This window comes from Micromys minutus (genome assembly GCF_963924665.1).
Source record: "Micromys minutus genome assembly, chromosome: 7".
Lineage (NCBI taxonomy): Eukaryota > Metazoa > Chordata > Mammalia > Rodentia > Muridae > Micromys > Micromys minutus.
Window position 1 is genome coordinate 926145 of NC_137976.1, and position 26332 is coordinate 952476.

At 42.7% G+C, this 26332-nt stretch overlaps 1 protein-coding gene across 2 annotated transcripts in view; it reads left to right on the forward strand.

Moving 5' to 3' along the window:
* DSCAM (DS cell adhesion molecule) overlaps positions 1–26332 on the forward strand; it is a gene marked incomplete at both ends in the record, with an annotated part of 537449 nt that overhangs the window by 101803 nt on the left and 409314 nt on the right. For both annotated transcript variants that reach the window (XM_080919460.1, XM_080919459.1), the window contains 2 exons: positions 1742–2059; positions 16064–16210. In XM_080919460.1, the coding sequence (XP_080775586.1) occupies positions 1742–2059; positions 16064–16210 (465 nt within the window). The remainder of the gene's footprint in view (positions 1–1741; positions 2060–16063; positions 16211–26332) is intronic.

A 26332-nucleotide genomic window follows, 5' to 3' on the forward strand; every position in this document is an offset into this window, starting at 1 on the left:
AAAGTAAAACCAAAGAGCAGATCATATATTTCCACCATACCATGGCACAGAATATATATCACTATTCCAGAAGTAAGAGAAAGGGCCAAAGTGAGAAATTACTGGACCAAAGCAAGACTGAAACCCAAGGGAGAAAACTCCCAATTCTGCCTCTTCATGTCTGTTTGTCCATGTGCTCTTCAGCTCTTCTTTCTGCACCATTCACTGGTACTTGTTCCTCTCTCTTGGGCTGGTTCCACAACTCTTATTTTGTGTCCTTCTTGACTTGAGAATCCAGAACCACTTGGCTAAAGCTGCTCACTTCTGCTTGCTGTGGCTGGACTGTCACCCCTCCTGGTATTACATTTGCATCCCTTTCTTTAGTAGAAGGTTTCTTTCTGTGATTAAGCTATCCCTTAATACCACATCAAAGTTAGAAGCTTAGCTGGGTGGGGTCTTGGCCTGACTCTCTTTATCCCATTTAGCATCAAGCTTTTCTTTTAAACTCTTTATCTCCATGGACATGGGACTTGGCTCCAATATTACGTATTATGGTGCGCTCTCTCTCTCCCTTCAAACTGTACATTTTATATTTCTTTTTGCCCTGCTTGCTCCTTTTGTCACTGTAGATTTGCTAAGAATGACCACTATTAACCACGTGACCATCAATAGGAGGATGAGGAGTGGCCTCAGGTTATCTGCATACCATGCTACTTAGTGTAAGCCCCTTGTCTCTTTTTGAGGTGCATGACAGGGTGTGCATCTGCTCTTAGAAGGCTGTCTGGGCAACCCTGTTCATTGTAATTATGCATGTTTATATTTTGAGGCTCTAGGAGTTGAGTTTGGCATAGAAACATGACTCTGCGTATATTTGACATGGAGTGAAGCAGAGGCACTCACTAAATGAGCTAAGAAACCGGATGTGTATGGACAAGTCTGCAGATGTTTGATTTGTGGGCATTAAAACAGAAATGATTTAAATCAAAAGCTGAGGAAAATAGTTCTGAAAGTCCTGTCAAATAGGTACCACGAAGGCGTGATTGTGGTCGCTATAGAGAAGCATTCAGTTCTGTGTGTGATTTCACATGATATAGCTACATAGACAAGGCAGTTGGGTAGATAGGCTGCAAGGACAGACATCCATGTCAGAGCAGAGACTGTAGGGTGTGGAGGGATGCCTTGTCAGAATTCTCTTTAATACAACAGATTTACAACAAAACGCACATTGCCGTTATGACATTTCCTTGTCTTTTGAGATGCTTTGAAAACCAACTTTAGTTTTGACCTTTTAAAATTGCGGTGTATTTCATTCATGGATGGGTCTCAATGTGTCAGGAAAATGGAACTTTCAACCCCTGACCGGGCTGTGGGACTTCACGCCCTGCTTCTTGCTATGTAGGGCCCATTGGTAGTTGGACCATGTGTCCCAGAAGGGAGAGAGAACAGCCAGGCCCTAGTCTATGGGAGACTTAGGCTTTAGTGAGGAGAAGGAGGGGAATCCATGCATCTAAACTTAATACAAAGTCCAGCTTTGGTCACCAGAGACAGAGCAGGTCATGGAGCATGCGGTGAGGCTCTTAAGTTCCTCCAAGAATGTCTGCTGCATACAGACTATGAACCCAGCATCACTCCTTGCCTCCCAGACCCAAACGCTCTGTAGTATTTTGAGCAATGCTAAGCCATCCAGTCCTAGTGGACCATTGTCTCTCAGAGTACTGCTGAGAGGACAAGCTGACTAACCGATCTGTGTTGTCTCTTGCAGTTTTCAGTGAAGAGCCCCACTCCAGCCTCTACTTTGTCAATGCATCGCTGCAAGAGGTAGTGTTTGCAAGCACGTCGGGGACGCTGGTGCCCTGCCCGGCTGCAGGCATCCCTCCTGTGACTCTCAGATGGTACCTAGCGACGGGCGAAGAGATCTACGATGTCCCTGGGATCCGCCACGTCCATCCCAATGGCACTCTCCAAATTTTTCCCTTTCCTCCTTCGAGCTTCAGCACCTTAATCCATGATAATACTTACTATTGCACAGCTGAAAACCCTTCAGGGAAAATTAGAAGTCAGGATGTCCACATCAAGGCTGGTGAGTACCCTTCTCCCTTGGGCCTACTTGGATGGGAGTAGAATGACCAGGGATGACTGAGGATGTGAGGGAACCTCATCAGCTCATGAGGACACTTCTGATTCTGGGAAAGGACTCTACATAGGAGTTCCCGCCAACCATGCAAGCATTAGTACTTAAGTTTGTATGCTACTATCAACATACAAATAAAATAAAATCCAGATGTGGCTACATGCTTGAAACCCTAAGGGTGGAGAAAGGAGGATCTCTGTTGTTTCATGGCTGCCAGCTTAAGCTTCACAGAGAGGTCTTGTCATATGGAGATGAGGGGAGGATGATGTCATTCATTGGCCCTTTGCCATATGTATGTGCATATGTGTGCATAAGTGTTCAAATATCACACTCGTATGCTCACTTGGATGTGATAGTTATCAAGTCCCAGGGCAACTTTATGGTATTCACGTATTATGGTAGTTTGACTTGTGTTTTTATACCTGTGTATACTTTCACCCACTTCTCTGCTTGTCTATTCCCTATCCAACCTTAAGTGAGGGGAAATGGAGGTCATGATTTAGGTGGGAAGGAAAACAAACATGGCATAATTCCTGCTGTAGTGGAAAGTCATTGACCCAGTAGCTATACTTTCCCATTGTCATAAAAAGACTGTGTCACATTCCTGATGGCTGGTGCATAGCTGAGATGTTTTCTTTTAATGACATATTGTATCTTTTGAAACTCACCATTGCTACAAAGTCATCTCCCAGATCCTGCCTGAAATTCATAGACCTGAGGGGCTTTTCTGCACAGGGCATAGCTTGTCTTTGGATGGTGTCAACAAAACCCTGAAATGCAAGCACCCAGATTTAAAAAAAAAAAAAAAAAAAAACCTGTTATCAAACAGAATTGGAGTATTTTTAAGTCTTGCTCTGAAAATGTTCAGAGAGGGTCCCAACACAGTGAATGACAAAGTTTGATCATGGTAGGTGTCTTGGCTAATGTTGGGAATTTACGTATCATTTCTACAGTGGGTGAGAAGGTACTGTTGGAGGAGGACACCAGGGCATGTGCTAAGTATGTGGTATTTTGGAGACTGTATATGATAAGTTTGATAGAAGCAATCATACATTCAGCAGTGACTCATCTTGCCTGCTCCTTTAGTTCCCAAACATGTAAAGAATGTGCTTAGGAAAAGCAGAAGGTTGGTTTTAACCAGGAACTGGGAACATGCAATATGTCAAATCCTGAAAGAAAAGCAACTGAATTGTAGATAGGGACCTCATCACCTGACAAGTGGAGACACCTGCATGTCTTTGGTGCTGAGCATATTAGCAAGCAGCTAAGAGCATTTTATTATAGTCTACAAAACACAACTAAAGGAAGACCAGGTATTTCAGATAGGTTTCTCTGTGTTTGGAACCATGATTTATGACTTGGGTTTTCTGTCAGGTTGACTGGTTCAATGCTCAGCACTCACTTGTTTTGTGTGGGTTTGTTGCTGTGAGTAAGATGGTACATGTATGTGCATGTGCCTGCACATTGACATCAAGAATCTTCCTCAGACTCGTCCAACCTTACTGTTTATGATAGGGTTACTCACTGAGCCTTAAGCTCATTAATTTGTATAGGCTAGCTAGTTATTGAGCTCCAGTTACCTGTTTGCCTCTGTCCCCCTGACCCCCAGCCATGGGATTGCAAGGATGTACTAACATGCCCAAGTTTTACATGGAGTTTAAGGATTCCAACACAGGGCCTTATACATATGTGGCAAGCATTTTATCCCCTGAGCTATCATTCTAGCCCCTCACTTCAGTTTCCTCCAAGTCTGTCACAAAACCAACTGCTTTCACTGGATATTGAAGCTTTGAAGGGACTGACGTGGTACTTAGTGTGTCTGGTGTCCCTTTGGCATAGCTGCATGGTTGCTGTTGGGGTGCTAGGAACCAACGTGAAACTCGGACACCCATCTCCCCCCACCGTCTTTCCTTACTTAACTTTGCTCTCAGTTATGAACGCACTATGTCTTCATCAATCCTTTACTTTCATTCATTTAATTAATTTTCAGTACCAGTAGTTGAACACAGGCGTCCTCACAGGCTGAGTCTGTGCTTGGCAACGAAGCAACCCTCCCACCACCACCATCATCTTTTAGATGAGAGCACAGTGTAGCTTCAGACAGCAAGTCTGAATGGAGTTGAAGGAGTTCTCTTTCATGGGTTACCTGTGTCACCCATCAGAATTGTTTCTCTAGGCTGCTGTTGGGATTATTCTGGAATGATCCAGTGTACCCTCATTTCTTTTTTTTTATAGTATGGGCTTCACATTCTCATCAATCCTCTGCAGTTTGTTTTATCTTTAAGTTTATTTTTCTTTGGAAATATTATATATAATATAATATATATAATGTTATGGGGGAATATTTTCCCTTACCCCATTTTTCCCTTCAGTTCCTTCAGGATTCACCCAAACATCCTCCCTCATATATACATATTCATACACATATACATATACATACACATACACATATTTATCTTATACATATACATCATGTGCATCGTATATATTATACACATATACATTATAGACATATACCTATACATATATAACACACACACACACACACACACACACACACACACACACACACACACACACACATATATATATATATATATATATATATATATATATATATATATATATATCCTACTGAGTCCAATTAGTATTGCCCATATATACATGGGTAAAGGGACATCATCTGGACCATATTCAACTTACCACACAGCAATCTTGGGGAAAACCTACTTTCTCTCCTCGAGTAACTATCAGCTGCTAATATGTCCTCAGCCTTAGTAGGGGAGGGGGGCTGTGATTCCCCTCCCCTTCTGTGCTGAAATGTTGAATGTTTTAACCATGTACAGGTATTATATAGGCAACCACAGCGACTGTGTTTGTGACTGTCACAGGCCTGCCCTGTTTTACTCTGATTCTCTCTAACCTCTGGTTCTAACAGTCTTTGTAGGATGTTGACTCAGGCTTGGGTGCCTGAAAGTGGAGGTGTTTCCACTTACTATGCCTCATTAACTTGAAATATTAATTCTAACATAAAACACACTTTCTTGTCCAAAGACTGAGCACACATGGGCCACTGTCATGCTACTGGCTTTTGCCTGTCTCTGTGTGCAAACAGCAGTGAGTTGTAGGAGCTTGGGAAGGGTAAACATGTCCAACACATGCTTCCTCCTGAGCAAACTGTAGCTAATTATATTAACTTATGGCCCAGGTGGAGTAGCAGGGCCATTTATCTGAACCAACAACAGAACAAAGGGGAAACATCTGGAAATGTTCAAACACACAAGCCCACAGCTCCCAGGACTGGGCCCAGGATGAGCGAGAACCAGCCAGCCTGAGATTTGCCTTGTACTGCCTCATGTTTCCTGATGGAGGGCACAGAAATCTACATGTGTGTGCACATAGCAGTTTCATTCATAGATGTGCAAGCAAGAGCTGCAGAGAGCCATCAAAGTGGACAGATAATGATGAAGAATCTCTTCTATACGATTGGTCAGCAGGGCTCCTCTGAGGCCTGTCTTCTCAGCCAGAGCCATTCCTGACCTCCCTCATCTAGAATCCCAGTGCCCAGATTCAGCAGGAACCCTGTTCTCAGCACCCACATAGCAAGCTCACTACCAACTGTCACATCAGTTCCAAGGGACCTGATACCCTCTTCTGGTCTCTGTGATCACAGTACACACATGATACATGGACATCAGTGCATGCAAAATAATCATAAATATAAAAATAAATCTAAAACAATAATAGTCCAAAACAGAAAAAAGAAAAATAAACAGCAGTCAGAGGTGATGAAGGAACCAAAGAGCAACACAATGAAATTAAACGTTAGTATATTCAGTGCTGGCATCACGTGTGAGCATTCAAGTTAGGCTAACCACAAGGCAGATATTGCAAGACTGGATCTGGCACTGCTTAAGAGAAACCCTTTTGAAACATAAATACATAAAGAATTAATTAGTCTCTAGTCTGTTGCTTAACTGAGTACCTGAAACCACAGGCTTTTTTTCTCAGAGAAGTTTATTTAGTTCATATTTTTGAGGGCTGCTACTCCTCCTGGTGAGGGCCTCTTAACCTGGGCACAGCATAGCAGAAAATGAAAAGAAATTACTACATGGACCCACAAGAAGCTTACATTTCAGGACCATGTTTATTCTTCTTATAGCAACTTGGTCTCATGGGAACTGACTGGTATCCCATGAGAAGTACATTAATCCCTTCCAGAGGTTTTGCTATCAGAAACCCAGTCATCTCCAACTATAGTGCACCTCATTAAGCTTCCAACATCTGTTATCCCCATTATATGCGGGAGGAAGCTTCCAAAACATGGACCTAGTCACCAAAAAAAAAAAAAAAAAAAAAAAAAAAGCAGCAGGATAGGGAAATACCACAGCCATCTAGACAAATCAGGGTAAACCACTGCCAAAATGATGGAGTAGGTTTACCATTGATTAGCAGGAATATTTGTTTTATATCCTAGAGTAATACATAGCTAAAGAAGTCATAAGAAAAAAAGATACATTAATTAGGATGGTATGACTCTCGTAAATCTTGTGCCCCAGACAACAGAACATCAAACTGTGCAAGCTGGTGTGGCACCAATGAAAAGAAGGTGAGTTATAACTGCAACTGAAGAATTCAGTGCCCATCTGTTCATAACTGATAAAAGCAGGAACAGAACAAATAGGAATAAAGAGCCCTTGAATGAGATTACTGATCAACTCCATCAGCTCATACTTGAATAAAGCATTATCTATCTTCTAGGATATTTGCTATAACATACAACACATTCTGGGCAGTAAAACAAGTTTCAGACCCTTGGATCAGGTCACATGATGCATGCTATTTGATTACAATAGAATTAAATTAGAAAATAATAACAAGTCTCTGTGAAATGACCAAATATTTGGGTACAAAATACACTTCTAAGTGATATACATTATAGGGCTAGAGAGATGGCTCAGGGGTCAAGAGCTCTTCCCAATCTGTTAGAGAACTGGAGTTTGGTTTCCAGAAAATATCATGTGGGTCACAACTACCTCTACTTCCAGCTCCTGAGGATCTAATAGCCTCTTCAAGTCTCTGTGGATACCCACATGTGAATTTCTACACACACACACACACACACACACACACACACACACACACACACACACAGAGCCTACTAATAGTAACAATCCATATTTCAAAAAAACATAGACCAGAAATTAGAAGTTTGCGGAGATAATATAATTTTGGATCAATCCAAGGGCCACCAGAAAGTTTTTTAAAAATGTGGAGGAGGGGTTTGAAACTGTGGAATGCTGCTTTGTGGCACTCCTGAAATCACAGCAGCTATGGTTACCTGCATCTGACCTAGACAAGATCATGTATTGGAAGGGACATACAAGTCCCAACCCCTTTCTGAGAATCTATTGGCAGTTAACAGTTGCTGGGGGAGAGAGAGACATTTTCTTTAGTATGGAAGCCACCATTAATAGGCTAGTGTTTCTGTAATAGCATCTCTCACTCCTGTAGGCAAGCCTAATGAGACTCACCTGATCACCAAAGAAATAAAATATTCATGGAAGTGAAAGGGAGATGGAATTCTTCGGGAAGCAGACAAGTCAGGGTAACAGGGTAAATATGCTCTAAATTCATTATGCACCTTTATGAAAATACCACAAGGAAACCCATTCTTAAGCATAATTAATACATGCTAATACAAATGTTACAGAAATAACTGGGGGAATCTTACCAGAGCAGTACACAGGCAGAATGGAATGCGGAGCTCTGGACACCTGTGACATTACATGTAAAAGAGATGTTTCAAATGATGGTCTCATTTTCCTACCTAAATATAATGAGGAAATTCAAAAGATATCAGGCAGAAAACAAAGATCATAGTAGAAACCAAGAGAGGGTGATCCGGAAGCATTAGAGGACGGCAGGGAATTAGAAGTGGGTTCTTTCAAGGGGTTGAGAAAATGTTCACACTGCTGGTCAGATAGAGGAAGCAAACAGGAGAGGAGCTGGTGCAGATATGAAAAATGAAAGAGATGACGGCTCTACACCGGGAAGGACTTCCCCACATGTTTTAGAAGTGTTAGAATGACGATAACTGAATATTAATATATATATATACATATATAAATTCAACAATATATGAAATGAACAATCTGAAGACTCAAAAATCTCAAAACTTGTAGAGTTAAAGAATTGAATTTGTGAACAAAAATTTTCTATGATAAAATATATGGATCGTATAGATTCACTTTGACTTCTAATAAACATTTAAGACAGAAGTAATAAAATTTTATGGTGAATATTCCAGGAAATTGAACAAGAATTAATATTTCCTCAAGTCATTTTAGACTAACATTATCCTGATCCTAATCATGACACAGGCATCATAAAAAAAGAAAACTATAAAGAAGCCTCTCCCAAAGTGTTGATATAAAATTTATCAAATCTTCAGCAAATTGAATTGAATAACATATAAGAACAATGCACTCTGTCCACTCAAGGAGTGTCTCCAGTAGCAAGAATGGCTTCAGACTTGAAAGCTGATCAGTGAATTCATTCTATTGACATATCAAAAGTAAAAACAATGGAATCATTTCAAGTGGTGCAGAAATTAACACATTTCATGATTATGGAACAGAAATTCCAGAAGACTTGGAGTAGTAGAGAATTTTTTCATTCTAACAAAATCAAAAATCCATGTCTCCTTAATACCAGAAATAAAGGCCAAAGAATAAATGCTTCCCCATAAATCAGGAGCAACACCTGATTCTGCTCTGACTGTTTCAACTTCATTAGAAGTTGTAGCCAGCACAGTGTAACAGTGTCACAAAGATATGTTTAAGATGGCGACCCAGCTCAGTGAACAGAGCTTACTGTGTAATTATGAAGACAGGTGTCGGGATCCCTACTACATGCCTGGAGACTATGGTGGCCACCTGTTATTCAACTTGGAACTTGAAGCGGGATCCCTCCTTTTATTAGTAAGAAAGAGGGTGATTGAGAAAGACTCCAGATCTTAGCCTCAGGCCTCCACATACCTGTGCACACACATGAATACACACCTAACACCCAAATACCCCTTCTTCCACTCCTTAAAAAAATACCCAGATTTTTTAATAATATAATTATGAATGTGAAAAATCTGATGTAATTTATTTAAAAAGCTACTGGGGCTAATAAGTGGGTCTGTCAAAACCAGGGTTTTCAACTCAACACACACACACTCATGAATACACATACACTCACACACATACACACACTTGAATACACACACACACACACACATTCATTAGACAATTTAAAATAGAATCCAAGCCAAGAAATATTTATGAATAAAGGAGACAGAAATCAAAGGAGAAATACAAGTTCTCCAGGAAGTGGAGGTTCATGGTTAAGAGATTGACTCTTTCCAAAATGTGAGTTCAAGAAAAGCCTCCAAGAAACTCAGAAGTCTTTTGAAAAATAAAAATCAAGAAGTTGATTCTAAAACTCACAAAGAAACATAAAGGATATAGAATAATAGTCATAAATCTTAGAAAATTAACAATTACTCTGGACAGCCAACACCATTCATTTTAATATTCATTTTAATATTTATCGTATGGACAATGATTATAAACGTGAATAGAGCAGCAGAATAAAGTTTATATCCAAGCATATATGGACATCAAGAAGTGACAGAAGATGTCCAGGTAATTTAGTGGATATTAGACAGTTGTCTCTCAATAATGAGGCTGATAAAATTGTATATCCATACATTAAAAGTTAAGGTTTGACTCAGACTTTAAACATATATTCAAATAAACTCAAAGTGATTCCTGGATATAAATATCAGGCAGCAGTTATGAAAATCACCGGGTAAAGATGGCAGGAAATCCATGGAGTCTTGTGTGAAGAGTTCCTATTGTGACATCACCTATTGTGTAATCTGTAATAGAACAAATTGATGCATTGGATTCTATCAAAATTTGAAACTTCTGCCTTACTGTAGACAGTGTTAAGGCCATGGGAGCCAAACCTGGAAGGAACAACTTCTAAAACATACTTTTGTTAAATCACTATTATTGCCAAATGCAATTAAGTATAAAATAAGTATAAAACCAAGAAAGGGCAGATTAAAAAGTTGAGGATAAAGAAAATCCACAAAACACAAAAAGGAGCATATAATGAAGGCTTGGAGCCTCTCTCAACGTAAGACTGGGTTTCTAGCTGCCCTCCACCCAATATCTGGTTCCTTGGTGTCCTCTCAAGCTGCAAGTCTCTGCCCTACCTGGTGACCAGGGCTATCCCTCTGACCCCTGGTATCTTGAGCCATACTTGCCTTCCTTTCCCAGATGCCCCCATAGTCACTGAAGCCCTCCCAGTGGAGACTTGGACAGAAATGTAGATTCTAGTTAGATGCCAGTGTCCTAGCAAGGACCTTGGGATCTCCGAGCTGTTCCCTACTTGGCAATGCCACAGCAGAGAATGAGAGATCAACTGTCCCATCAGGAGCTGGACACAGATGATCATGCCAGCAGATAGTAGCTGTCAGTATTTGGGACCTCACATTTGGTATGGAACAAGGGCTCTGGGTACTTTTGAGAGTCCCTTTTTACCTTGTGGTTGTCCCTGTATCTTCAGGAGTATTAAATTTAAAAAAAACGGGATGAGAGACAGACCACAGAAGAAAGAAAATTATACACTTTAATATCATTATGTTTTAAAAATATTGATTTTACTTACATCCATGAGTCTGTATGGATCTGTGTGTGCATATGTACATGTGTGCGCACAGGTGCTTATAGAGACCAGAAGAAATCATCAGGTTCTCTAGAGCTAGAGCTACAGGTGTGAGCTGGCATGTGGGTGCTGGAAAAGAAACCCAAGTTCTCTGGAAGAGCAGCCAGTGTGCTCCACTGCTGAGCCCACCTTCCAGCCCCTATATTTTAACATCTTTTACTGACCCCCAAATTTTATTATTCTCTTGGCCCCACAAATTGTCTAGTTGACCTTTGACCAAGCTTTGAATTAAATAAATTCTCTCATTAACATAGGATATTTTTAAATCACATTTCAAAAGGTGCTGCCCGTGAAAGACTTATGTCAGCAAGGAAGAGAGATAGTCCAGCCATACACATTCTATTCTTCTTGCTTGGGAAGTAGTCCTACTTGCCTTTGGGTAACCACTAAATTTTCTTTCTTCTGACCTCTAACTCCACACCACATATGGCTGACAGAGGAAGACCCAAGAGAATGAAATGGTGGTGTGGAAGCCCTTGGTCCAGGTCTGTAGCATCTGTACTAGTTCCTCTGAGCTTGAACCTGCAGCCTTTGAAGGAGCTGCTTGGTGATTGGCACCATGGCATGCATACAAGACTGTGAAGTCCTGAGAATATAATTTCAGGGTCAGCACCAGGCCTTTGCTGGAACCTACTCTGCATACATATGGGAGGGATTCTGGGCTGCAAAGGGGGTGGGGGTGGGACTCCATCAAAAGGGCCACCTGTACCTACTTTCCCTGACTCTCTGTCTTCCTCACTCTCACAGTTCTTAACCTGGGTCATGTTCTTAACCCTAAATCTCTCAGAGCTCCTTCTAGGGAAAATCCAATATAGAACATAAAGTTATCCACAGACTTGGCTGCCCAGGTCTCTGGGGCTGATACAGAGAGATGACTACATTCACTGATAATTTGCTATGTGCCTGTGTAAGAAATAGCTCCAATGCTGTGTGTTTGTGTGTCTGTGTGATATGTTTATGGGTGTGATATATGTACATGAAGTGTGTGTGTACAGGACATATGCGTGTATGTGCAAATATATGTGTGTGATCTGCATGTGTACATTTGTGTGTGGTGTGTGTATGTGTATATGTGTGTATGTATGTGTGTGATCTGTGTATGTGATCTGTCTGTATGTGTGTGTGTAATGGGTGTATGTCTCTCTATATGTGTAAATGTGTGTGTGATCTGTTGTGTGTGTGTGTGATGGGTGTATATCTCTCTCTCCTGTGTATGTGTGTGTGTGTGTGTGTGTGTGTGCATGAGTGCGCACACTTGTAATGTGTTCATGAAGTTAGTTGTATGCACATTCCAGGTGGAGATCAGAGATGGAAGTTAGTTTTCTCAGTTGTTGTCTATCACTAAACTAGTTCTGTTAAGCTGACTGCCAGTGAGCTCTGGGGAATCTTCCTGTCTCCTTGTCCCCAGCACTATTTAATTGTTCCATGTGTGTTGGAGATCTGAACTCAGGTCTTTCTATTTTCCCAGCTGGCCTCTACTGCCAAAGGCAGCTCTCCAGCCCCCTGTGATGACTTTAGCTGGATTGTTCCATTGTTGGTCTTTAGAATGAAAGATATGGTGAGGTGTTTGGACACAGGAGTTTAGTGAGCTGAGTGATATCATTGCTTTAGGACCTGGAGCTGAACTAATAAGGGAGAGAAGCAACAGCCACAGGGTTTAGAATCCTGACTTTCAAAGTAGCTCTTACACTACACAAGCCAAAAGAAAAGAAGTCACTCAACAGTGTAAGTATGGCTTCCTGAGGCTGAAGGGCCTCTCAGGAGCTTTGGTGGTAACAAAAAATAGACTGCAGTTGGTCACTCTGATGCTCAGGCCTCAGGAACAGTCTTGCTCAGTGTGATAGTTAGCTTCATGTCAACTTGACACAAACTGTAGTCATCTGATTGGAGAGAATATCAATTGAGAAATGCCTTCATAATTCTGGTCTGTAGGTACGCCCGTAGGGTATTTTCCTAATTAGTGATAGATATGGGAAGACTCAGGTGTCATCACTGAGCAGCTGGTTCTAGGCACTATAACAAAGCAGTCTGAGCAAGCCAAGAGGAACAAGCAGTAAGCAGAACCACCCTACCTCCATGCCATGGCCTCTGCTTCAGCTCGTACCTCTAGGTTCTCGCCTGCCTGAGTTTTCCATCTTGGCTTTCTTCAGTGGACTACAGTGTGGAAGTATAATCCAAATAAACCCCTTTCCTCCAAGTTTCTTTGCTTCTGTTGTTGGAGCCAAGATCATGAGGTGTTGCTGTGACAGACCTAACCATGTATTTTTGGGAGGGTTGTGGAAGAACTCTGGAACTTTGGGCTGGAAAAGCCATTGAGCATTCAAAGCTCAATGAGAAACCTTTGGGGAGTGTGGAAGACAAGAATGTTGAGAGAAATTCAGAAGATGGGGTCCTTGAATGTGAAGTTCCAGAGGTAAGTTTGAGAGTCACTAAAAGATGGTCAAAAGCATTACATAGTTTGAATTAAGAATCTGGTTCTGGTCAGCTGGAACTGAAGAGTCATCCATGATTAACAAGAAACAAGAGACCAGCATCTCTGAAATAAAACTATTTTTGTTACTGAGACAATCAATGCCGGCCAGCTGGAACTAAGGAATTAGCAGTGATTAAGAAGAGACTAACATCACTGAGCTGAACTCTTCTGGGAAGTGCTTCCTTGGAGCCTGAACGCAGAAGCTGTGTTCCAGAGGCAGCCAAGGTTGTATACCTCATGCTAGCCAACCAAACTTGGTAGTGTAAGAGTCACACAGGTGGTGCTGGTTTTGAAATCGTAAGGGGTCATGGAGAGCAGCTGAGGCTCGGCTGTGTGAGAGGCCAGGAGAGGGCATTGGTGAAGTGCAGCCTCGGTGGCCATTGGGGCTCAGAATTAAAGGGGTCACACAGAGAAGTTGAGGCGTGGCACCTTAAAGAGAGGTCACTGGTGAAAGTGCAGTCCAGTTATAATGCCAGGAAATTGGAGCTGCTGGTACCATGGGACAGCCACCAAGAACAGCAGTGACAGTGGTGTGGAGGCTGCCTAGGAGACAAGCCGTGAGTACTACAGTGGGTAGTGGGCAGAATAGGAGGCTGGAGCACAGAAGCTTGTGAATGAATCACAGACATTGGACGTTGAATTACACAGTTGAAGTTTGGCTTCACTTGCTTTGATTTGGTTGTTGACTGTGCCCTGGTTCTCCCCTCTTGAAGTAAGAAAGTATTTAATTTATTCTTGGTTTTATAGGAACCCACAGTTGAGAGACTTAAAACATTTATTAAGAAGATTTTTTTGATTTATACTGAGACTTTGGATTTTAAAAGGAAAAAAAAACCTCTTGAAGTGTTTGAATTTGTAAGGCTGTGGGACATTATCAGACTGTAAAAATGTTATATATTTTAATTTTTTTTACTAGTAGGAATGAACAAAAACAGAAAGATTGTGGCTTAACAGTGATGTGTTTGTGTGTCAAGTTGACAAGGGGTCTATTGTGCTAGCTAGATTTACGTTAACTTGACACAAACAATAGTCATCTGAGAGGAGGGAACCTTGATTGATAAAATGCTTCCATAAGATCAGGCTATAGAAAAGCCTGTAGGCATTAATTAGTTATTAATAGGGGAGGGCCCAGCCCATGTTGGTGATGCCATCTCTGGGGTGGTGGTCCTAGGTGCTATGACAAAGAAGGCTGAGCAAGCATTAAGAAGCAAGCTAGCAAGGAGCATCTCTCCATGGCCTCTGCATTAGATCCTGCCTCCTACTTGAGTTCCTGTCTTGGCTTCTTTCAGGGATGAACTACAGTGTGGAAGTGTAATCCAAGTAGACCCTTTCTTTTCCAAGTTGCTTTGGTCATGGTGTTTCATTATAACAGTCACCCCGGCTAAGACATGCAGGTTGTGAAGATGCTGCCTGTATCTCCTAGGTAGAATTTACTTTTTCTTGGCTGACATAGAACTAGGTTTCTTGACTCTATTTCTGTTAAATATCTCCAGGTGTGAGCTATGTGGTATGAACTGTGGGGTATGAACTGTAAGTTGTGAAGCTGAGTGTCCTGAAGGTTTGAACAAGTTGCTTGGTTCCAAAGCACAGCAAGACAGGAGACTCAGAGTCCCTGCAGGTGCTCAGGAGCCCCATCCCCTCTTTCTCTTTTATCCTTACCCACATCCTTGCCTCTGTCTGCTGCTCTCTCGAAATGCTCAAGTTCTCCTTCACTACTGAGTTATATCAGCTCTCTTTTCTCTATAGTCCCTTTCCACCAAGTTAGGAAATGAGACCTCAGCTCTCTTCTGGGTCTAGGCAGATACCAGATGAAGCAATCCTCTGCTACATATGTAGCTGGAGCCATGAGTCCCTCCATGTGTACTCTTTGGTTGGTGGTTTAGTCCCTGGGAAGGAGCTCTGGGGGCATCCAGCTAGTTGATATCATTCTTCCTATGGTGTTGCAATCACCTTCAGCTCCATTACTCTTTCCCCTAACTCTCCAATTGGGGTCCCCAGGCTTATTCTGATGGGTGACTGTGAGTATCTGCATCTGTAGTAGTCAGGTACTGGCAGAACCTCTCAGGGAACAACCATAGAAGGCTCCTGTCAGCAACCTCTTCTTGGCATCAGCAGTAGTGACTGGATTTGGTGTCTGCAAATGGGATGAATCCCTAGGTGGGACAGTCTTTGGATGCCCTTTCCTTCTGTCTCTGCTCTGTTTATTTTGTCCCTATATTTTCTTTAGATAGCAACAATTCTGTGTTAAAATTTTTGAGATGGGTGGATGGCCCCATCTCTCTACTGGGTACCATGCCTAACTGTTGGAGGTGGTCTCTACAGGTTCTAGCTCCTCTTTGTTAGGAATTTTGGCTAATGTCATCTCCACTGGGTCCTGGGAACCTCTCGCTTCCCTGGTGTCTAGGACTTTCTAGTGGCTATCCCTAGTTCCACCCGCTACCCCCACTGTCTTAAAGCTCCAGTTCAATGTCAGGTTAGACTCTTTCCTTTAGAGCAGGGTACAGTATATTGCTAATGAAGTGGATATTTAATTAGGCCATAAAAGACAGATGAGTATGTTTGCTGATTTCTTTCTAGTGTCTGTGCTATGTAATTGCTATCCATGTGCCAGCCCTGTTTGCCTTAGAACAATATCTCCTTGGCCAGAATGGGTTTATTTTCTATGACTCTTACCAAGGGTCCTCTCTGCCTTTCAGTTTTACGGGAGCCCTATACAGTCCGTGTGGAGGACCAGAAAACCATGAGAGGCAATGTCGCGGTGTTCAAGTGCATTATCCCCTCCTCGGTGGAGGCGTACGTCACTGTCGTCTCATGGGAGAAAGACACGGTTTCACTTGTCTCAGGTAGGCCGAGTGCCACTGCATGTCATGGGGCTGCATAGAGGTTGGAATGGCCTCCTTTTCTGTGTGATGTAAGGAAGGACACCTGGGGTGATTTTATCAAAGGGCAAAATTACCTTGGTTGCCTCTATATTACAAATATGCCTGGTAGCATGCCTATGGTGTGGTCACCATACCTGCTGGTATGTAGTGGTCCCATCTCCAACTCACTAAAGAGTAGGCATGTAAGTTACATGTGCCATGCACATAGCCCCAGCTTGTATGGGGAAATTGAGGTTTTGTTTCTTCATTCAAGAACAGGTAAGTTGAGTACTGTGTCCCTGAGACATGTCACTGATACACAGTGTGTGGTGATGTTCAGGCGTGCTGATAATGCTGGAATTGGGGTGTGGAAACAGAACATTGGTTTCTGTTCTGTGTAAGTTGGTCCTCTCAAATGTGGTAAGAGTCATGTCAGACCACTGATCTTGAACTCCTGTTTGTCCTGAGAATCTATGTTTCGATCAGAAGCATATGTTGGTATGGGATAACTTTTCACCTGTATTGGGTGTCTAGAAATTCCAGCCCAGCTCAGTCTGTGAGAGATCACAGTATATTTACCACCACCAGTATTGATGCTGTGTTTTTTTCCCCTGTGCTCTCCACCTGGGTAAAATGATCAGGTTTCCTCTCTTGTGTTTCCTTCCATAGTGGCTTCTGGTGTCTTAATATTGTGTTTCTTTGGGGGAAATTTTCATGCATGGTGCATTGTGATGTTCAAGAATCAACTATGTCCTTAGTGGTCTCTATGAACCAGTACAATGAAGAAGTGTGCACATATGTATACATGCATATACATGTGCATATGTGCACATACAAACATATATACCTGTACTATATACACATATGCATATGCACATACATACACTTACATATACATAACACAAACACACACACACACTCCCTTAACTCACTCTCTAGTGCTGTCCCTGATACCTATGGCATAGAGAGAATCTGCAGCTCAGCCCTTTGTGGAGATGCCTTGCTTTAGTTTCTGCCTCTTAATTACCTGGATGAAGTCTGTCACATGTCACTTCATGTTAAGCAGCCACTTGAAAGACCTTAATGAAAATGAAGGTATATCATCTTAAAAATACATCAAAGAACTACAGGACAGACCAGTAGTTTTAGTTTGTTTGTTTATTTTTGTGCTTCTTTTTCTGTTGGTTGGTTTTCTTTGCTGGTGATTGAGCAGACACCTCCCATGTGCTTGGTGACTATCCTGCCATACAACTCCATCCCCAGCCCTTTTGTGGTTTTCATTTTGAGAAGAACCTCTTTATGCTAGTCATGGGTGGCTTTGAATTTGCAATCCTCCTGCCTCAGCCTCTCCAATAGCTGGGATGACAAGGTTGTGACACCAAGGCTGGCTTTAATAATGATCTAGAGAGAACACGAAACCTTCACACCTCAGGGCACGATAAGTTCTTGATGTGATACTGATTAATCGTATAATCTGTTATGGTCTGAAAAATGCTGAGTTTCAGAAGTGAACATGATTGTGGTAATGAGAATAAGCACTTGGTCGCACACATCTGTGTGGCCACATTTGTGGTTTTTACCTCTTCTCTTAGAGAGAATCTGTGTGGCAAATGGGGACATATTGATATTTATTTATTTTTCGGAATTGAAGAAAAGGGGTCTTCACATTGACATAGCTAAGCAAAGATTGTCCTGGGAGAGAGAGAACCCTGTGCTGACATGACTAAGTATTGCATATCCCTGGAGGGAAAGGCTCATCTCAGGAGGAGAATGTTTAGAGCATGTTCACTGTCACTCTCACTGTGAGGCCTGGACTGAAGGCTATTTCACCATCACATAGAAACACAACCAGTTCAGGCCTCAGCATCTTCCCTGGAAGAGGGAGAGGCTTACCATGTTGCACTTGAGAGTGACACGTCATCTTTGTTCTTATGGAATTCATCACAAGTTCAGTAATGAGGTCAGTGGGTTGTGGGCCTGAAGGGAGGAGGGAGATGTGCCATTGGGATGTTATCTTCTGAAGGAATCCACCAATAAACAATCATTTGTTTCTATGCTGGCCAGTTGGAGGCAGAATCTAGTCATCCATTCTGAATTCAACAGACCTTTAATTAGGCTGATGGCCTCAAGGCTCCAGACCTGTACTAAGCTCTGATAGTAAAGGTAGGAGGGGGTGAAGCTCTGTGACAGGATCCACTGGTGTTTGTGGGCACAATGGGCCCACTGAGGGAACAAGGTCATGAAGTCACTGGAGGTGACAGGAGCAGTATCCAGGATGCTGGGGGACATTGCCCTGAGTGCCTAGGAGCCAGAGAACAGCCAAATGTCTTAGAGTATATGAGCATCAGGTTTGTGCAAACCTGTGGGCCAGACGATCTTTGGGAATCTTGACTAAGGAATTGGATGTTTGTCCTCTACAAGGGGAAGCAGAAAGTCCTCCCCTTACATTTTCTTTGAGACGAGGTCTCTTTTTCACAGCTGCGTTGCTGCCTACTCCAGTCTAGCTCCATGGATTTTCCTGTCCCTACCCTGCCTCTTCCCAGGAGTGTTGGGATCACAGATGCAGGTTTCTGCCTCCAGCTTTATGTGGGGATCAGAACTCAGGTCCACACATTTGCACTGATAGTGATTTTTGTCACTGAACATCTGTCTCCTCAGCCCCTCCAAATTGCTTTTCAATGAAGGAAAATTTTAATCATTGATGCATTTCCACATGAGGCAAGAACATGATGGCTATCCATGGCAACTGCTTTTGTTCATTTGGGCTGGTCCAAGGAACTCTGATACATCTGTCCCAACAAACTCGCTGCATATTGGACTGTGTGAAAACCAAATTCTCTGGGGTAGGGGATGGAAATGGGGATGGTGGAGGCTGCAGGTGGTCTGAGGCTCACTCAGGGACAAATTCTGCTTCTTACTCTTGAAGTTCCCAATATCCAGGGCTTGAACAAGTTCATTTTTGTTTTTTAGATTATCTTTGCAAAGAATACTTTGGTGGCCTAAGGGTAGGACTCCTGTAGTTACCTCAAAGGCCATACTGTCTGATGCTTCCATTGCTGTCTGCCTCTGCCCTCAAACCCTAATGGAGCACATAGGAGGCTAGAGTTCTGTGTGCACAGGACAGGTACCCACCACAAACCTGCATCCTTATAAATATGGCAGTCTCTGTCTTTCTATATCTCTGAGACAGGAGCAGTGAGCCATAGGGGCTCCCTGCGTAATTCAATGCCTCTTTGTCTTGCAGAGCAGCAAAAGCCCTTTGAATATTAATGTAGCCCCATAAAAATACAGTGGGTTGGCTATCAAAGTGCACAGAATCATTGCTGCTGCCAAGAACCCTAAGACACAATCCCAGAGAACAATGACCCTGTCTTCCTTTGTGAGTTTTGTTCATAGTGCCCATTGAGAATTTCCTCCCATGGAGGGAGGCAGTGATGTGAGGGCCTGACACTCCATCTCTGTTTCTGCTGATAAAGTTGTGAGAGTCTCTCCGGGGGCTCAGGCATGCTAACATCAAAGATGCAGCCAAAGGGGACCAGATTTGGAAAGTGGAAAAAGCAGACACTGTACCGTCCCTGCAGCAGCTCTCTTCCTCTGTAGTGTTTCTCTAGCTGAAAACCCTTGTGTTTAGAGATGACCCAAGAGCTTTCTCTGATAGGATCCATGAATACAGATCTAAAAACTGATTCTCTCCCTCCCACATTCGGGATAAAGGGGGTTGGTTTGCTGTCCCTATGGAATTAGAAAGGGCATAGACTGGCAGCTTGCATCAAACCTTTGTGTAGGGCTTGGGACAAAACTGTGTCTGGATGTCACAGGTAACCTGGGGGGATGACTCAGAGAAGCAACCTCTGTTCACATGCCTCAGAGATGGTTTCTGTCCGAAGGAGCTTGAAGAGTAGCATACGGACAGTCAAAAAATGGACAAAGGTTTCGGGTCACAGAAAAAGTTGCCTGGGGAAGTGAGGGAAAGTTCTAGAAAATGGAATTATGTAAGAAAGCCTTTGCATTTTAGGAGGAAGGGAGAATAATTAAAAGATAGCTACAGTAGAGCAAATTAGGAAAGGCTTCCCTTCAGCATATCTTACCAAGCTGTGCTGAGAGTAGCTTGAATAGAATCCATATTTTTATTGAAGGAGAGATGCTGGGTCAAGCACTGTACCATGGTGGGGGTCTAGGGGTATGTATGCTTTGTGACGGTATCTGTCTTGGAACAACAGCTCTCTTCTTGGCACCGAGAGTTTAATTTTATAGCTAGTGCTGAGTGTTCTCAGGACTGTCTGCTAGTTTGCTGTGTGGGTTCTTATCCTGTTGGCAACCAGAACATCCTGGAGTCAAAGGGGTAATGAGGTCATTATTCATGTAATGTAAGGATGAAACTGTCATCGGCAAACCTCATGTTTGGTTTCAAATGTGCTGGGTCATCGCTGTGTGAAAGAAGCATTGGAAAGGAATGTGTAGGAACCCTTAGTGGGGCGGGTAGGAACCAGTTTAAACTTCGTGGGGCGGGGGTTCCCTGACCAGATTTTACCCATGTATGTCATCTAATTTCACTTACATTTACCTTTAGCAAACAGGAGTGTCATTCACAGCACAAAAAGCACAGGGTTCAATGCAGGGTCTGGAATCAGAAGGTTTGAGTGGGGTATGGTGTGTGTGGCATGCTGGGCCTGCTCCCCGAGAAAGCTCTGAGAGGAGAGGGAAGAACTTCTACTTGAAAGCCATTCATTACATTAAGCTGAGCCTGTTGCTCTCGGAACTGGCTGCCTGTATTCCATCTCCCCAAGTATGATTGGAACCAGGCCAGTTGTGATTCTGCTCAGTTTCCTAAGGACCCCAAGATGGGGCTGTGTATTGTCAGCAGCTGGGTTTGATGTCCTCAAACAAGTAGGTCCAAAGACCCTGAGTAACAAAGCAGCGTGTCCTTCTGAGAGGAGGAACTTTACTCTCTATGCTGAAAGTTATTCATTGCAGGGCAGATTCCCAAACCACAGAAGCAGGGCCACAAGACACAGCCATGACAGTGCTCTTATCAGATATGGGAGGAGATGGGGATGATATGCAGAGGGTCAGGAATTTGAACAGAGGGGTGTAGCAATGGGGAATGGGGAACTGGGGGGTAGCCACCAAAAAGTCCTAGATTCCAGGAAAGCAAGAGGCTCCCAGGACCCAACAGGGATGAGATTAGCTGAAATGCTTAACAAAGGAGAGGGAGAACCTGTAGAGCCCATATCCAGAGGTTAGGCAAGGCTGCTGGTTGGAGGATGGGGCCACCCACTCATCTCCAAATTTTTAACCCAGAATGGCTCCTGTCTAAAGGAAATACAGGGACAAAGTGTGGAACCGAGACTGAAGAAAAGGTCATCCAGAGACTGCCCCACCTGAGGATCCATTCTATATACAGACACCAAACTCAGATGATATTACAAATGCCAAGAAGTACATGCTGACAGGAGCCTATTATAACTGTCTCCTGAGAGGCTCTGCTGGAGCCTGACAAATACAGAAGTGGATGTTCTCAGCCAACCATTGGACTGAGCACAGGGAACCCAATGGAGGAGTTAGAGAAAGGACTGAAGGAGAAGTGAAGGAGTTTGCAACCCCATAGGAAGAACAACAATATCAACCAACCAGACCCCCCAGAGTTCTCAGGGACTAAACCACCAACCAAAGAGTACACATGGCTCCAGCCACATATGTAGCAGAGAATGGCCTTGTCTGGCATCAATAGGACAAGGACAGGAAGCTGAAGACAGGAACTCTATGCTTATCCCCTTCTTAATCTTGGCTGTCTGAATCACTCCCTTTTCAGACATAATCTCCCAGGATACTCTATGCATGTGTTAAGGATCCCTAAGATCAGGTCAGCTTTGGTCACTTGTTAGAATTCAGAGGGTCTGGAATACAGTTGGTCACACCCATGCTGAGACCATTAAAAGGGAGGGACTAGGGGGAAGAGCCAGCAGAGAGAAGAAGCCCAAGGCTCTGAGAGGATAACCAAACTGGAGCCTCAGTCCCCTCAAGCCACACAGGGCAAACTAAAACGAGCAGCAGAAAGTACATACTGCTGGTTGGGCCAGGGTTTCAGGGGTAGGGTATCCAGATCAAACTACATTTATTTATACAGTTGAGGCAAGTGACCAACCACCCTTACTGGGCAGGGTGACAGGACCATTTGAAGTCCCCATTCCCAGACAACTTCAGCATGCCCACCATGTGAGCTGACCTCTCTAACAGCAGCAATCTTGGAGCCACTGTCTCCTTCTGTACCACACAACTTCTTTGTGTTGATGGCTCAGGGGTTTGATACCTCCCACAGTAGCATTTTTAATATAAACATCATTGCTAAGAAGGTGAATGGGCACAGTGGCTGTAATCCAAAATACATCCAGCCTCAAAAAGACTTGCATGTATTCCCAAAGGTCATTATCTGAAAGGTAACATTTTTGCTTCTTCTCAGTGAACATGTGGTCAGCCTCAGTCTGTCCACAGGGAAATTTCTCTATCCTGCTCTGTCCCTGACATGCATGGATCTTCATGTAAGAAACAGGTGTCCCAAGCCCCATATGTAACCAAAGATGGTCGTGAACTCCTAATCTTTCCGAGATTACAGGAGTGCATTCCTATGTTTATGAGGTGCTGGGGCTCAAACCCACAACTTCAAATATGTTAGGCAAGTACCCTACCAACTAAGCTACATCCCGGACCTATATCACCACACCCTTTATAAAAACAGCACTACTTGATGGGTAAGGTGTCATGAATGGGGCTTCTGGGACATAAAGCCAGTTGCCTGTGAGGCGCTTGTTAAAACAGGGAAAACCTAAAAGAGTTGTCAAAATACAAAGGTTGCAGAGGCTCTTGAGGGTGAGTGATCAGGAACCACCCTGTCTTGACACTGAACCAGGATAGTGTGAGCTGGTAGAGTACAGGAATTTCATAAGGAACACCCTCAGACTTCAGTGCTTCCTGAATATAAATCAGATGGTAGAAAGTTAGCATCAAACAGGCACGAAAGGAAACAGAATTTTTTTTTTTGCTTTAACCATCATGGGTGATTTGGAGTGCGGGTGCACAGGAATGTGTTGGGTCAGATGGCACAGCAGCTTCCACGGTGTCACACCCACACATCAGCCTTTAATCACAGCTGCATTGAAAACTCATCAGGTGCCCCAGAGAGCTCGCCTCTAAATAACATCACCAGCTGAGTGACCTGCCATTTATAACAGTATTGAGTCATAAGGTGGGGACTTATTAAAGTAAGAAAGATATTTACAAGCACATGAACCAAGCTGAATTGAACTCTGGATATTTGGTGTATTTGGGGTATTTGTGTTTTGAAGGCAATGTGATCAATGGCTTTGGAAGTATGTTATGTAAGGGAAAAGCGAATACACAAAATTACCTAAGCAAAGATAATATATTTTTATTATTTAACATTTTATTGATATATAATTGTACATTTTTTCATGAGGTATAATAATTTAATCTAATTACAATTAGATTGAATATTTAATGACAATCAATGCAGAGACATTTGTATGTCTATCATCATATCTTTAAAGGTTCATTTATTTATTATATATAAGTACACTGTAGCTGTCTTCAGACACACCAGAAGAGGACATCATTACAGATGGTTGTGAGCCAATATGTGGGTGCTGGGATTTGAACTCAGGACCTCTGGAAGAGCAGTCAGTGCTCTTAACCACTGAGCCATCTCTCCAGCCCCCATCATCATATCTTATGCTGTTTATTTTAATGTCTTTATTTAGTATTTGATAGCTTTAATATCAATTTGAAGAACATATCTTCTTTACCAGCCAATACCTGCTCTTAGCCCCTCCCCCATGTGCTAAGATCATTCTCAACAGTAAGTCATGTGTATGTGTTTGTATGTGTGTATGTGTATGTGTGTGTCTGTGTGTCTCTGTGTATGTGTCTGTGTATGTATGTCTGTATATGTGTTTGTATGTGTCTCTGTGTGTCTGTATCTGTCTGTGTCTGTGTGTGTGTGTCGGTGTATCTGTGTTTGTATGTGTCCCTGTGTATGTGAGTGGACACCACTTAATTATGGTTGCTTGTATGATCACGGTAGGGAGGTTATTTATTCAAACATGAAGAAAATTATTTCTCTTCCCATGCAACCATTAACTGCAAATGGCCTCTGAGAGAGCTGGCTCTCGTGAACCCTTCCCACAGCCAGGGTAAAATGTTTACAGGTCCAACCTTGTACAAAACTTGTATTGGAGACCATAGAGGCCATGAAGCCAAAGTATAAAGGTCCTGTCCAGAAGACAACATTCCACAGACTCTTCCCTATCTACAGATTTTGCATTCTTTCTCCCCCTCCCCCAGCTTCTGGGACTTTCCTGAGCTTTGTTTTGGGTAAACTAGTAGATGGATATATGCATAAATATATAGAATGCCATTTGATAACATATCAAATGGCAGTTGGAAGTTCACAGATGATTCAGCATTTACTTTCATAGGCGAATGCTTCCTGAGTTTGCTTTGTATAAGGGGTGCATGGGCAAGTAATGAGTTTGATGGGATAGCGGCTTGTTAAAAAGCTAACAAGCGCCCAAGTGTCATGACCTTTCAGCCTTCTGTGCTTCTCTTCCACTGGGCCACCTCTTGGCAATAAATAACTCCCTCTTTACATGTGCATAGACCGCATAGATTCATGCTCAGGGAAACTTGCAGGCAGGGGGCAAATGTTGTAGCCTTTTGTTTTCAACTAAACTGCCTGTGAGCCTTCCAGGCTCTCTTCATTTCTCCCTTGCTCTTGATGTTTTTTGCTCATTTTCTGCAGCCTTCCTTTGTCCTTCTGTTCCCACAGCATCTCTTGTGGCAATTGTTCCTACACCAGGAAAAGAAAGGGTTTTATGAAGAGCCTCTGTGGAGTCATTTTGAGACCACAGATAATATTAGGAGAGAAAGGAGTACTGAGCACCCCCATGCCTTAATTAGATGGTGACATTTTTAGTTCTCAGCACTGCTATCCTTTTAAATTGAAACCCTATTATTGAAAAAGCCAAATGAACTTGAAATTGAGCAGGGCCATTTTCCAGAAGGGAACACAGCCAGGCCCAACTCCTTGGTGGAGTGCCAGAGGGCACACGGGCCAGGTTTGCATGATGTGTCTCTGCAGTGATGGTTTCCAAATAAGGAGGGTTCTTTAGACAGCATTGTCCCAGATTCAAGGTTTGCAAAATACCTGTTCTCCTAAAAATAATGGAGCACTGGAGGAAGTGTGTCCTGTCCTTGCAGGTCATTTTTACATCATCTACAGAGATTTTCTAAATGTGTTATTAACATTACACTTGCCACCAATTCAGGAGAAATAAGTGTTCTATGTATACACTACATATATAAACAAAGCACACATTCAAACACACATGAATATATATAAACACACATAAGCATATGCCTATATATGCAGAGCACAAACACACACACACAAAAACATACATTCATGTAAACACATACATAACAATAAACACACATAAATGCATATACCACACACACACACACACACACACACACACACACACGCATATATACAACACACATATACATACACATACACACACACAGACCTCATGTACATCACCTTACTACTATTAGACTAAAGGACAGCAAGCTTAGTTTATTTCTAGCCACCCTAAAACCAGCATTTAAACATTGATTTACATTTGAGTCTCTGAATCTCTCAGATCCTTTCTGGGCAGAATTGGGTGAGACAGAAACTGGGAATAAGAGTCAAGTATTGGAAATCAATGACAAGAGTGCAGAGAGTGGCCTGGGGAAATGAAGGAAAGACTATGAGAAAAGAAAAGCACATGTGTTCTGCACATCTGCTCCACCTCATGCACCCATAATCCTATCAGATGGCTGCATGATTAATTCAAAGAGGTATTGATTTTGTTTCTCCTGTGGACTCTAGCCTGCAGACCTGGCTTTACTGACAGACTGATGTGGACAAACACGTGAGTGCAGTCAGGGACAAGTGTTCGACAGTGAGTGTGTAACAGCAGTGACTGAACACTGAACAAATAATACCCATCAACACTCTCTGAAGCCAAGCCATGAAATGATGTG